Source organism: Trematomus bernacchii, unplaced genomic scaffold (assembly GCF_902827165.1).
Source record: "Trematomus bernacchii unplaced genomic scaffold, fTreBer1.1, whole genome shotgun sequence".
In the NCBI taxonomy this organism is placed as follows: domain Eukaryota; kingdom Metazoa; phylum Chordata; class Actinopteri; order Perciformes; family Nototheniidae; genus Trematomus; species Trematomus bernacchii.
The window spans coordinates 5,398,348-5,412,810 of NW_022987477.1; the positions used below are offsets into that span (position 1 = coordinate 5,398,348).

The following is a 14,463-nucleotide window of genomic DNA, read 5'->3' on the forward strand; positions in this document are numbered from 1 at the left end:
GTGCTTAAATATAGGCTACTTTTACAATGACCCATTTTAGAATCACGTTTAGTATATAATATAACTAGAATAAAAGTATTGGTGCATTAGTGCACAATGTGTAGAATAAGGCAGATTTATTATATTTGTATTATAGTAGCAGAACATTTAAATACTTAACTGAAGATAAAATATCTACAACTGTACATAAAACTATATATTTTTAGCCCATGTTTTATTTTACTTTTTGGGAGGATCCTGTAAAATGTGCACATTTTGTGGAAAAAATAAAATTAGACAAGATATCTCTGAAACATTGGGCACAAAACACTGGCTCCCAATCCCCACTAGGGGTCGCGAAAGCCTGACAGGGCCTTTTTCATTTAAATTGTCTAACTATTCAATTAGACAATATCTCAGCATTTCTTGCTTTTCTGTGAAAGAAAATACATTAAATATTTACATTTAAAAAAAAAAAATAACCTGAACAAATTTACAATGACATGATTATAAAGTTTATAAAGTGGAAGCACCAGTGGTGTCGCCTTTCTGTAGCCCCGGACAATTCTCCCTCAATAATATAATACATTAACCGTGCTTTACCTGAACCTCATCATGACACTAGAGAGGACGGCAGGATTGTAATTTCCCGTGTTCAGTGAATGCAATTATTATGTAAAAGATTCTTTCAAAGGCACACCTTCATATGATCATTATAGTTATAAAAAAAGTAAGAGAATAAAGGAAAAACTGTTATGAAATACTATATGACAGTAAAACAAGAATACAGTTTAAAAGGGGAGTGATTTGTAAAATATCCATAAAGAAAAAGAAAATCTGTTTACAGTTCTGTTTCATATGGGTGTTGAGAGATGTATCCATAGATCTCTTCATTTTGCTCTCAAAGTGCACCAGATTGATGCTTTTAACTTCAATATGTAAATATTGCATGCCCCCGGACCCCCCCAAGAGGATATTAGGTCCACTCCCCACTTATAAAAATAGTACTTTACCCCTGCTTACACCTAGCCTATATGCCGTGAGCTGATTATCGAGCCTTCATTGTAACAGTCGCGGGCGTACTGTGTACAGTATGTGCGTGTGGGGAGTGTTGCAGTAGAAAATTCCACTGTAGCGCCCGGTACCTTAATGGGAAACCCTACATGTTTGAGCACCCTCTATGAAACGTCAAGCTACCCCACAGCACCCCCAAAAGAAAATCTCTGGAGCCGCCACTGTGGGCTAAGCCCCTAATGTTTCCAGGTCCAGGAAACGCCCCTGGGAAGCACACAGAAATAAACACACACCTGATGGCTCAGGAGCTGCATGGGACTCAGCTCTTTGCTCAAGGACAGAAGGCTAATAAAGTGATTTCTCTAATGACAGAAATGGAACCTGGGTGTACATATTGTTCCCTTTCAACATCCAGCTCTGTAAAACGTGAGGGCCTTCATCTCTACTTCAGCTCAAGCTCGCCACCTGCAGGAAGTGTGTCCAAAAAACACCCAGTTAATGGAGTTAAGATCTTTATTGGAAACCCAGCCTTCAAACATCTTTTTAGTCATTCATTGTTACAACAGACTCCATGTAAACTACAGCAGCGGTTCCCAAACTGAGGGAGGAAAATAAACGACTATTCATGTGACATTTTCTTTTTTTAGAGTTTATTGTTTGAGCTGTGATCTGAGGTTACTGATGGAAAGGTTTTGGAGCCGCTGCTCTAGTTTTGTGTGTGTGTGTGTGTGTGTTGAAGCCGCAGAGCAAGCAGCGAAGAGTTCAAAACAGAACATGATAACAGAAAAGACAAATAAGGAAAACGATAGAAAAATACATTGTTTCTTCTTTTGATTTCAATCTTAAAAGATGTCAGTGGAAACCGCTTACGAAAAGATGCAGAGCTGTACTCAAAGTGTTATTTTTTTTCTTCTGTCATTAAACAGCATTCAAACCGTCTAAAACTGCCTCACAGGCTACAACTACATTAATACAGACTGCCAGAGAAAAACACAAACATGGTTTATCTTTTTATTGACGAATCCTGAGATTCGGTACTTCTTGCTAAATTCCACATAGTGTGAAATCAATATAAATACATTTTTTAAAAGATGGTGCATCTGGTGTGAGATATTTTGCAGTCGTGGTATCGTCGAGAGAGTAAGTGTTTCAAGGACAATACAATAAAAAAAATGAAGATGGCTAATTTGCCGTTGATGTTAGAATAAAAAATCAAAAAGATGAAAATCTAGCATCCAGACATTCACCCTAAATATAACGCTGGTGATCAGCCTACTCTTGATTCTCCAATCCAACTGCATGAAGTACTAGCAGCTTCTCATTCATTCAACAATAAACTCAAGAGTCCGTTTTTCAAGAATGATTTTCCCCCTACGTGAAAAGCACTTTAAGTTCTTAAAAACAACAAAGATGTTTATTGAAGGTTAACAAAATGGAATCAATTGAAACATTTTAATAAACTGTATTGGATTGGCATAGGCTGATCTTAATGAAAAATAAGAGCTGTAGGTTCGGTGTATCGGCTCAAAATATACCAATTGGAGCATCTCTTGTAAAATCCCAACTTCCCCCTCCAGTAGCAGTCTTTAGATCTGAAGAGAAAAAACAGAAATATTTCATTTTTATTATGGTCTTTCAAGTATTTTCTTTCTTGTGCCGTTAGCCATAAAACTTATTCTGCAATGAACACAGATCTATGAATATAGACAGTCTATTTACAGTGTGCTATTGCTACTTTAATACAAGTCAAGGTTCTCAATAGTCAATCAATTGAGAATTATTTCCTTTTACTTTTGACAAAGTTCTTCTTTACGGCTGCTTGACAAGCATTTGACTTAAGGTATATGCCTTTTATGCTGCTGTAACAACAACAATTTCCCAATTTGGGATCAATAAAGTACTATCTATCTATCTATCTATCTATCTAAAAAAAACGAATAGTGTCACTATTAAACACCGCAGAGTAGTTCATTGTAAAATTAGATAAGCTTACATCATCAATGTCATCTTCATCGTCGCCAATGTCATCAAACTGGATTTCATCATCGTCACCGGGCCCGAAGGTGTCTGTCTCGTTGATTTTGGCTGCGAGAAGGAAGATGGAGGGAAAGAGTTAGAAAGCAAATACAATACATGTTAACAGAGCAGATTGAACACTGAACATGATTTGTATAAAAAAAACATAAAAATAAGTTTAAATAAAAGGTCCAGACAGTGAGAACCTCTGCTGTTTAAAGTCAGAAACTGAAACTGATAGCCGTTCTTTAAAATCGCAGCAGTCTGGTCAGCTTTAGGCACAGTTAACCTCAGGTTATAGGCACAACAATAGATAAATAACCAACAGCTGTGGTTTTGGTTTAACTCACCATGCTCAGGCAGCTCTCCGTACGCTTTCAAACTGCGAGCCTCGTCTGCGTTGTACTTCAGAATGACGTCAGCTTTGTTGTCCTGAAACACAAAACGATGACGTAATGTTTAGGTTAAACATAAAAACCAAGTGCTTAAAATGAGCGACAAGAAACGCAGTAAGTACATTACTACGATATTAACGCTTGGGTAGAATACTCTTGTCTGAGTTTAATTTACATTTGGTGTATGTTTTTTTTTTACTAAGTACTGTATACAGGGAGTAACTGGATTTTATATTCCTTTAAGATGAACTCGTTAAAAAAAGACAAAAAAAAATACTTTTCACGTTAACAAAATGATATTCAACTGTAACAGTAATTTAGTAGCGGTTCCTTCATTAACTTTAGAACCCTTAAAAGGTTAAATGCAGCAGAAATGTTAGTGTTTTATTATCCTAAAAGACAGCCATAAGACGCGTGGTGTCTTCATAGTGAGAGTTATCCAAGCATTATATACATGTATATTGTCTTTATTCGTATCTGTGTTGTGTGTGAGGGAAATACACACCTGGTAATCTCTCAGTCCCACCAGGATGATGTCTGACGTGTTAATCCAGACCTGGAGGAAACAAACAGATCAGAGATTACCCACCCGCTGTCACACTCTGCACTTTGTGACCCTCAATGGGTTCCATGCAGACACATTACGGGCGGCTCACTGACCACTGAGAACACGCCGACTCAGCATCCCGTCAGGAGGTTTCCTGTGTGTGCTGGTCGGGGGGAAAAGGTGCGAGAGGACTGTCGGGACATTCCTACCTTTTTTCGGAGTTTTCCTCTGATGTGACAGAGCCGCTTGGTTCCATCAAAGCACATGGCCTCCAGACGCCCGTTCCCCAACATCTTTATCACCTGAGCATACTCTGGAAGAGACGAGAGAGAGGAGGGTCAAAGAAAATACACTAAAGAAAAAACCTTAAAATGAGAGATTACATGAACAAAGTTACTGTTCTATCAAGAATAACAGGCAGGCACCAAGTGATTATGGGATGGTATAGGTTTATCATATTGAGAAAAAAAACACTCGCAATAAGTGGTACATTTCAATTAAAATGTTCATAACTTTGATTATCCTTACCGACTAAAAAGAAAAGGCACAGAAAATGTAAAAATTGAGTATGGTCCCCAAAAAAAAATTGTAGTATAAAATCCTGTTCCACACACTAAGCTCACTCTCCTGCCACCAGAGATTTTGGCAGCAGCGAGCACTGCAGACGATCTGAACACTGACTGCAGGGGGTTACTACCATCTAATGAGACGTTCAGTGACAGCGTGCCCAAAAAACCTTCACTGCTGAGTGTCTGTTTCAACATTATGAGTTTTTGGCTACGCATTCTTAAATTGTAGTCAACTGAATATATAGGTTATGTTTTTATTATTTATTAGATTTCATCAGATTCCTCTAAACTGCTGCATTGTTGTTAAAGCTACACATGTGAAACTGAAAATGAACGACTAGATTCATTACTATACAATTGTGGCAGCCCGACAGTTTAGAACACTTTTTTTTGCTAAATTAATGACTGTTACACATTTTCATCTTCATTAACACTCAGTCAACCTACAACTCTGAGGTTTTTAGTCTATACGTTTATTTATTTTAATCGAAATTTCTCAAAGCCCGAGCTTAGAATTTCAAACTGCTTGTATTGTGCAACCAACGGCTTAACATATTCAATATCATGGAAGAAAACCAAAACAAATGAGACAATGGAATCAGCAATTTGTTTTTGCCCTTTTTGCTGAAAATCGATCGACACTTTTTCTGATTATAGACCAACGTCAAGGATTTACTCAGATGGGTGATTTCCCCTGTTTTTATCCGATGTAAATTACTAACAAGATTTATTTTATCTACCAATAACAGGGATAGTGACTTCAGTTGACCCATATTGACTTATTCAGACCAAATGCGAACAGTTTAACTCTGTGTCCTGCATTTGCTTATAAATAAGTCAAACCAAACACACATCCCCCGGCAAAAAGATGGATCTTTGGTGCCATTGTCCAGGAAGCAGCTGGCTCCAATAACCCGATCACCTGAAGAAACGGTACTCACCCTGTCCGTCCTCTTTGAACACCAGTTCTCTCTTCTCAGACTCATTTTCGTTCTTTCCACGTCGCCTATTCTTTCCTCCCTTTCCTAGGAACATAGAAAAAAAAGATGGTTATTAATGTTATATGTTATATATATATATATATATATATATATATATATATATATATATATAATACATTTTTCTCACTGAGGATGGGGAAAGTGTATCAGTTAGCTCTTATGTACAGCTACTTCTCATACGTTTTATAAACACATTTTCTCCACAATCTTAAGTGGTTATTAATATAACACGTGATAAACACTAGTGTCAACACGGGTAAAATGTTACCTAGTACGTTTACTTGTACACAAATTTAAAAGATAATTGTCTCTTTGTACACAACTACCAGTTAGAAGAGAATAATGAACATTACCCTCAACCGCACTAATCTGCCAACTAGTGACTTAAAAAAACTATGTTTACATCAAATATATCAGATATTATAAAGTATGATATTTCAGTTACAACGAAACTAATCTACTGTGTTTACACAAGGAAAGCTGAAACCTAAAGCAAATTAATCTGTTCTTGGTTAGAGAAAATAACCAGCAGATTAATCCATGATGAAAATAATAATTAGTTAATAATTAAAAATAAGCTTTAGTAATAACAATCAGATGATATAAAATAGTAATATAATAGTATCAGGGGACTTTTAACAGTACGAGCATTTACCCGATTATATCCTAACACTTGTACTGGAGAAACATTCTTAATGAAGGGCTTTTAGTTTTAGTCAAGCGTTTTACAGGGTGGCATTAGTACTTTAATAAAAAGGATCTGAATACTAAATGGTAAGAACAGTAGCTAACGTTTAGGTTGCCTTGCTAGTAAACACATCTAGGTGACATTCTAAAGACGTTAGATTTATCAAAGTAGTTTAATATCCAGGAACAAATATACCATGTTGGCGTTTTAGTTGTTTATTGTGAAATTAAAGTCGCAGCAGTCACAGGCCTCACCAGGGTGGGGTGAGCAACTAGCTACTTAGCTAGCAACGGTATTAAACTGCTAAGCACGTTAGCCATTAGCCGGCTGGCAGGCACAAAGTGTTTAACAACTTCATTTAGCCTAGACTAAATTCATCATTATCTCAGCCGAATGTATGTTTACATAGTTAGTTACACAGAGAAACTCGTGACATTTGATTAAAATACTCATAATTCCGTGTTAATAAAAGATACAATAAAATGCATTAGAAAACCTTGATGCTAACTAGCGTTAGCTGGTCGGTGTCACGTTTTCACTGCGTGTCTTCACGGCGGACTCGACAGACAATCAACAATACAGACACACTATTCCTCCGTCTCTTACCTTTATTCTTGGGCATATTCCTTTAAGCCTTGGTCACGTTAATCCTGCTCGTAGAAACGACGTACAGTTAATAAACGAGAACTGTGTACAACAGTCAGTTCTAAATTGACTGAACCGTACCAAGAAACTAGCTAGTCACCGCTGATTCGCTCCGCCGGTTTGCGCATGCGCCTTCCAAGACGTTCAAAACCACGTTGCTTTATTGTAAAAGGTGATTGTTACAGAGACAAAAGCCTGCAGAACTCCCAAAAACTTGTTTAAACTGTTAAGTAACGTTGTCTGGTTCTTAACCGAATACACACAATTCACCATCAAATGAGGAAACAGATAGCGTGACACTTGGTCTAATTATTATTTTTCAATTCATTGTCTTTAAATTATAAAGGGCTACATTTAAAGTAATATTGACTTGTTAAATGCAGGTATTTTAATTGTAACAAGAGTATTTCTACAGTGTGGTATTAATGCTGAATACTTCGTCCACCAATGAATGATAATGACTTCCAACCATGCTTCCAACCTATGCTTCCAACATGTATTTTTAATCAGTATCAGATTCCCCTGCATTTAACAATAACTGTTCATTGCAACGAGGTATCCCTCCGCGCCAGCAGGGGGAGGAACTCGCTGCGCTGAGCCTTTACTGTGTTTATTTCCCCAGAACAACATTACATTTAGCAGGAGCTGAGCTACTGATCGGGACCTTTTAACCCTCCTGCAACGCACACAGCTCAATTATCTCATGGTTTATACATTTAGAAGTGCATTTCATCTCTGTATTTTTGCATAAAAATAGCAAAGTGACGCAAAGTTATAAAAGGTGATATTTATTCGACTGTTAACTTGGAGTCACGTTAGCTAGCGTGTTGCTAAGCTAGCTGCAGTTTTGTTTTCAGCACAACGAGGTTTGTCTGTGATGGCTGACTTTAGCAGGACAATGGTGAGTTAAAATGTATTTTATAGATAACATAAATGTCGCCGCTTCTCTTTGTGGTAATTACAACTGGATATTATATGCGGCGTTTTCCATATTAGCAACAACATGTACTAAAGTGCTGAAGGCTACTTAAAGAGCATCTTGCAGTTTTTTTTTTTTTTTACTGCATTTATGCTTAACCTTGCCTGAAAATTACAATTAAAAAAAGTTAAGGCAGGATTTTACATGTTTTACGAGACATAAGGGCAGGAATTCAGAGGGGAAAGTAGCCGTTTTGAGCTTTTTTTTAAACGTCATACGTCAAACGCGTCATATTACCTCACATAGGGGAGCAACATTCTCGGACTCCTTCTCTGACCGCGCCCCTGTAGTAGTTGGTTTGAGCGGTTGTGATTTAGTGGGCTGGTATTTTTTCGGTAGTTTTACATCATGGTGTACCATTGTGTTTGTGCTGGTTGCACAAACTCCAGCCTGTCAGGATATCGAGTCCACACTTTCCCTAATAGGAAAAGGACCGGAGCTAGCTTTCGTTCCTGGGTGCGTTTTGTGCAGGCGGAGAGATGGGACTTCACTACCGCATCTGCGACGAAAAACGCGGTCGTTTGTGGAGCTCATTTTAGACAGGAGGATTATGAGGCAGGTGATCTGATGCAGTTCAGGATGGGATATCGAAGCCAGGACCGTGTGAGGCTGATAGCTAGTGCGGTTCCGTCAATACACCCAGCTTCTTTATCAGCTCCGGTAGCAGCAGCAGCAGCCGGTGGCGGGAGTGATGGTCAAGGATCGGTCAGAAAATCTGAGGTACTTTACTTTGCAAAAGTACTTTACTTTGTAAAAGTACCTCAGAGTATTCTCTTGCAAATTCTTTTTACATAGTTATTTTGTATGTTTTCTCTTCTACATTTGTTACCTAACACCTGAAGATGAATGCGCACAAGACATAAACAAATATAACGTTTTTTATTAACTTGTTTATTTGTGTTCCATTATGGTTGTTTTGTACATAGAAGTATATATAAAGGCTAGATGACTCAAGGGGGAGTCGCCAGCGTAGCTCACCGGTGGCCATCTTGCCACAGTCAACAACTACTGCTACAGCTGTTGTAAGGTGAGTAATCTGCACAAAAATACTCTTAACTCGCTGAAATCTTGACTGATTTACAAACGGTTTGGTTTATTATAAACGTTATTAGCATGGCTATGATACAGGAGACAACAAGACATGTTGAAAAAAAAAGTCCATGATTATAAGTATGCAGTATCATAACTACATCTTTGATGTTTATAACAAACCAAACCGTTTGAAAATTGGTTAAAAATTGAGCAAGCTACGGTTATTTCAATAGGGCACCATAGACATAATGTTATGAATGAGCGAGCTGCCTGTGGCAAGATGGCCGCCATGTGGCAACGTCGGTCTCCATTGGCTAGCAGCGCGGGTGAGTCATCTAGTATTTATATATATATATATATATATATATATATATATATATATCAGAGTTCCCGTTAGAATATTTTTTCGCCGGTCAAAATGTCCGTTAAAGTTGAAATCTTCCGGACAAAAGTAGAAAAGTGCCGGTCAAAGGTCTTCTTTGTTATTTATTGAGCTTTAAAACAAATTGATATGATTCGATATTAAACAAACTAATTATAGTAGATTAACTACATTATTCAAAAGTGTACAGTAATTTACAATAACACGGGAATAAAAAACGGAGTGCTCTCTCCCTCTCCTGACAGCCCGCCAATATCATGCAGCTCGCGGATCAGTAAGGACCCGACAGTAAAACTAAACATATCTATAACTAGTTTAGGTAGTTTGAGAGGTAATTAAAATAGCTACGTGTGATATTCTAACCTGAAGTGTGTGTTTTGTTCCGCTCGCCGCTGCAGGTGATCATGCAGAGCTGCATGTCGACTCGTCAGCAGCAGCTGGTCTCTCCCGTCAGATTAGACTTCACTCGCATTTATGTCCATATCGATCAGATCTAGCTAGTTCTAGCCATATACTGTATATATAAAGGTTCTAGCTAATGATATGACTACCTGCTTATTAAAAGACACCTAAACAATAAGCGTCGCTATGCAACCGGGTGAGGCCACGCAGCAGCATTATGCATTTTTTACATGCCCACCGGAACCCCGAGCCATTACCAACAGATCAACGCACAATCAAACCATACAGGACATCTCTTTCTCCACATTAAGTGTTAGACATTAGAATTGACTATTCTTGTCTGTCACATAAGTGGCGCAACTGAAGCGGTATTGCGCTAAAGGGGAAATTATTTTGACCGGACATTTTGACCGGAGAGATTTAGATTTGCCGGTCTTCAGCATATTTTACCGGTCATAGTCCGGTAATTACCGGCTAACGGGAACTCTGATATATATATATATATATATATATGGTTTTGTAGGTGTCTGTTCTCTATTGTTTAGCTAAAGAAGGGAAGAAAGATGATATCCTACAATGTTGTGGCATATTATAATTTTTTTGCTTGCATGTGTTTTTAAGCTTTATATTCCATAACATAAACCTGCTCAGGTTTTCTAAATAACATTGGTATATAATTGAATCAATAGAAGGAAATGGTGATAATTTGAAGTTTGAAATTGCATGAAAAAACTGAAAACACAAAATGAAATATCTGATAATAGTGAAAAATAGTTTTAACAATTTCCCAAAAATCAAAGACGGACATCTTTAAAAAAAAAAATTGTTTCAAACCCAAAGGTACTCAGAATAAAACCAGAACATATTCACATTTAAGATGCTGTAACCAGTGACTTTACTTCACCTCTTAAAAAAAAAAGGATTGATTCAGATGTTAATTCATCACCAAATAGTTACACATTATTTTCCTGTTGATCAACATAGTTAGAAAACATAATGCATGTTCTGTTGGATATGAGTTAATCTGTTGCCTGAAAACATAACAATTTTATATATTTTTTCCGTGTTTAGATGTCCTCTGAACACCCTGTGGTTGCGGGTGGGCTTGCAGGAAAGTCCACTTCATCCTCTGGGGTGAAAGGAAACATATACTGGGACTGTGACAGCAGCTTGGATCAGATCACGGTTGTGAGGATCGACGACACGCACATCGCGGAGGATAAAAACTCTGCGGCGTGCTACGATGTGGAGTACTCCATTCCCGCTGAGGAGGAGGCTAACGACGAGGACGACGGCGTCTACGTCATCGAGTACTCAAACCCTGAAGAGGAGGGAGAGAGCTACCAGTTCACCATGTCTGTGGATCGACCACTGCCCACCAAAAAGCAGATAGTTACACATGCTGCGGCGAGAGAGAGCGTGATGTCCAAACCCTCCAGACCTCAGAGGCTGCGGCAGAAGAGGAAGATGGACATAGAGGAGGAGGTGGTGAGTAATAAGTGTTTGCTTGAGCTTGGGGAGGACTACAGGGACATTATGAGGACGAACTCTGATAAAGAGCAGCTGGTGTGCAAGCTCTGCCCGCCACCCGGACGCTTTTTCAAGAAACCTGCCGGTCTGGCCGTGCATCTGAAACACACGCACCAGTTTGGGGGGAAGACGTTCTTCTGCACCACCTGCCAGCGGTCGGTCCGCACTCAGTTGGATCTGGATTCACACACCAAACGCCACGCCAATCAGGAAGCCGTGTTCACCTGCCTGCTCTGCAAGGCGCAGGAGGGCAAGGCGGGGTACACAGGGGCCAAGCTCGGTCTGAGGAGACACCTGGAGCAAGAGCACCCGGGCGTCGTGCCGCGTTGCGACATCTGCAACAAAGGCTTCCTGTCGCTCACGTCCTACCTGGCCGATCAGTTCAGGCACGTCGGAGTGTCGCCGTACTACTGCGCCCGCTGTCAGATCTACGAGATGACAGAGCGGGGTCTGAGTGTCCACATCAGGAACGACAACTTGAGGGAGAAGAAGCTGCAGGAGTCTCAGAACAACCTGCTGGTTCCTCAGAACAACCTGCTGGAGCCTGAAAGCAACCTGAGAGAACTCGGAGTCTCCGTCAGCGACGATAATTCTGCCACAGACGACTCTGACTTCTGACTCTATTTGTTTTATTTCCCTCAGTGTTTGAGGACTAAAGCAGCACAAGCGTAGCCACCTTTCTTCATGCATCTTTAACTGCTGTGAATTGATATTTTGGAAACAGATTTTTATTTTCGAATAAAAGAGATAGTTTGACATTTTGGGATCTATACTTGTTCTTTTTATTGCCAGAAGATATTACTTATTAATATCATCAGTGTCACAATGCAGTTTTTAAGACAGGGTCTAGCTTAAGCTCCATTTGAAAGAATAATTTGACACTTTGGGATCTACGCTTGATTGCTTACTTGCTAAGAATCCAATGAAGAGGTTCCTATCCCTCCCAGATATGACTTACTTTCATATATTAATTATCTTGTTGATTAATCGCTGAAGAAATGAAAAAAATACCATAATAAAGGTCACCTATTATGCAAAATCCATTTGTTTATGTCTTTTATACATAAACATGTGTCCCCTGTTTCAGATTCTGAAAGTTTGTCCTGATCCATTTATATAAAAACGGAAAATGAGCTGATCCGATTTTGGCCACTTTATGATGTCATAGCGATTTTTTGGCTTGTAAAACCAAAGCAGAAGAAGAAGTGACGTCAGCGGCTTCATTTGCGTAATCTTCCCTCAGGGAATTTATTCCGGTGTGAACGCGATCGGCTCTTAGTTCCATGGGGGTACTAAGTGCTGGAAACTAAGTACGGCAAAGTACTTGGTGTGAAAGCGGCTAATTTGTTCTTTTTAAGCAAATATCTGGCGTGGGGAGTGGCTCCTTATTTTACAGATAAGGAGTAGTAAGTAACAGACAGAGAATCAGCACTTTTGAAACAGGGCTGAAACAGAGGGGATTATGGGATGCTGCAATGATCTGTTGGGTATTTGGAGCCAAACACTTCAGAGACATGTTTTGTATATATCTGAGACCTATAATATATTGATGAGAAACAGTATAATAGGGGACCTTTAAAGTTTTGTGGTTTTGTTTGACCAACAGTTATATGATATGTAATGATATTAAACAATCTTTACGTTTGAGAAGCTGAATCCAGATCACTTTTGGTGATACAACAATAAATCAATTAACAAAGTAGTTTGCAATTGCTTTCCCATGAATTCTCTAATGTTTGTTTTAAGACCCAGATTGTAAAATAAGCTGGTGTTAATGCTGTATTTGAGTTGATGCATGTGTTTGTAAATACTGTATATTCTGTGTTACTCAGCAGCGTTCGAGCTACAGGAGAAGACAGTAAAACATTATTTGTACGCTGATTTAATAGAAATGAACTGAAACGGCAGTAGAGCTCATATCATTTGTAATAAATGGGACTGAAAATATAAAAGCTATGGTCCTTTTTACAAAAAAGCTTCTACAATTTAGTTTCTTTTTGAGCACAGTGGATTTAAACATGAATGACTTGAAATTAAAATGGAAGTAAAAAAAGAATTAAACAATATTTGACACATTAAAGACAAATAAAATATTTTAAACATTTAAAAAGGGGATGTTTTCTTTCTTTTTGGAAATGCAAAATAGTAAATGTAATTAAATCTTGGTAATTTGTTAGTTAAAAATATAATTTTACATTATTTCACTCACCATGAAATGCTTCGTTTGTAGGCACTGAATGTTTTAGAAAAATCTGTAATATCAAATTGACATTTTCAGTGTCCTCTTGCATAAAACCACTTAAGCTCATGTTGTCAGTACATCTTTATCTAAAATACCCTGTATGAAACACAACTTAATATGCATTTGTGGTGAAGTTGTGTATAAAAAAACAACCAAAACGTATTAATTTCTTCATACCACTTAGAGGAAAGTAGTCTTTGTATTTTGTCTGAACTTCCCCTTTGTAAAATCTCTAAACTATAACATGCTCAAAGAGAGTCAGAGTGCGTTATCAGCTGATTATCCTTTTTATTGTTTTTAATAGAAAGTCCAACTCTCGCTGCAGGTACAAAAACAGAGAGCTGGAGTAGCAGCAGGCTGAACGCTGACAGAAGAAGAAGAAAGCTATTCCCCAGTTCATAATTACAGAAAAAAATCCTTTTACATTCCTTTATCCCAGAGCTGTACAACGAAAGACGAGGCAAACAACATTTATATATTTCATATTATATATAAAACAACAAAAAAATCTATAGATCCCTTTTTATGTTGACGGACATTCGGATGAGCACAGGGAGGAAGAAGTATTTTAAATCATTCACAGAAAGATTACAGTATTTCTGACGGATGCAGGAGGGACTTTTGTTTCGTGCTCGCTGATTGTCTTCAGTCTGTTTTGTTTTGCAGCAGAGAAACACACAGGCGCACCTTTATTTTATTTACAGGCCTAACACAGTTTCCAGATTATATTACAAAAGAATTACGTTTCGGAACAGATTCTTTAATCACTAATCTATCTGATTTGTGTTGTAATTAAAGGGCCAGTTCACCATTTACACGTTGATCATTCTATATAATATTCTGCAACGTTTCCCAAAAAGAAGAATGCATTTGGTTTCAGTATTAAAATAAATATATTTCAAGTGTCGGCTTTTGAAATGTGTCACCAGGCATGAAAAAAACTAAGTATTGAATTGATTTGAAATGGAGTTTGTACTGGATGATGTAGTAACTTTGTAGAAATCATTGGGAAATTGGCAAAAAATCCATAAAATGCAAGTAT

General features: G+C 38.1%; 2 protein-coding genes across 5 annotated transcripts; one reads left to right on the forward strand and one right to left on the reverse strand.

Annotated features, from left to right (window-relative positions):
* Nucleotides 1-1,492: 1,492 nt before the first annotated feature.
* On the reverse strand, nt 1,493-6,996 carry eif1axb (eukaryotic translation initiation factor 1A X-linked b). Its single transcript, XM_034149246.1, has 7 exons — nt 6,816-6,996; nt 5,462-5,545; nt 4,161-4,264; nt 3,910-3,960; nt 3,360-3,441; nt 2,987-3,078; nt 1,493-2,585 (listed from the first exon to the last, which is right to left on the reverse strand). Exons 1-7 carry the CDS (start codon nt 6,829-6,831, stop codon nt 2,580-2,582), a joined length of 435 nt encoding a protein of 144 aa, XP_034005137.1. The 5' UTR covers nt 6,832-6,996; the 3' UTR covers nt 1,493-2,579.
* A 472-nt stretch (nt 6,997-7,468) lies between these two features.
* si:dkey-226l10.6 (zinc finger and SCAN domain-containing protein 31) lies at nt 7,469-11,937 on the forward strand. Of its 4 annotated transcripts, XM_034150128.1 has the most exons (4): nt 8,539-8,553; nt 8,760-8,860; nt 9,099-9,191; nt 10,721-11,937. In XM_034150128.1, the coding sequence occupies exons 3-4, from the start codon at nt 9,123-9,125 to the stop codon at nt 11,795-11,797; spliced, it is 1,146 nt and encodes a 381-aa protein (XP_034006019.1). In that variant the 5' UTR covers nt 8,539-8,553; nt 8,760-8,860; nt 9,099-9,122; the 3' UTR covers nt 11,798-11,937. The 4 variants fall into 4 exon arrangements, with proteins under 4 accessions (XP_034006011.1, XP_034006024.1, XP_034006019.1 ...); XM_034150120.1 differs by lacking the exons at nt 8,760-8,860; nt 9,099-9,191 and having other exon boundaries at nt 7,469-8,553; XM_034150133.1 differs by lacking the exons at nt 8,539-8,553; nt 8,760-8,860; nt 9,099-9,191 and adding an exon at nt 7,469-7,755.
* The last annotated feature ends 2,526 nt before the right edge of the window (nt 11,938-14,463 follow it).

Excerpts from the sequence above, each read along its gene's own strand:
- eif1axb (XM_034149246.1), bottom strand. Across the intron at positions 4,265-5,461 it reads GTTCAAAGAGGACGGACAGG|AGTATGCTCAGGTGATAAAG; the intron begins GTGAGTACCGTT and ends CGTCTCTTCCAG. Across the intron at positions 3,079-3,359 it reads CGGAGAGCTGCCTGAGCATG|CCAAAATCAACGAGACAGAC; the intron begins GTGAGTTAAACC and ends TCCTTCTCGCAG.
- si:dkey-226l10.6 (XM_034150120.1), top strand. The coding sequence starts at position 8,182 with ATGGTGTACCATTGTGTTTGTGCTGGTTGCACAAACTCCAGCCTGTCA. Across the intron at positions 8,554-10,720 it reads GATCGGTCAGAAAATCTGAG|ATGTCCTCTGAACACCCTGT; the intron begins GTACTTTACTTT and ends TTCCGTGTTTAG.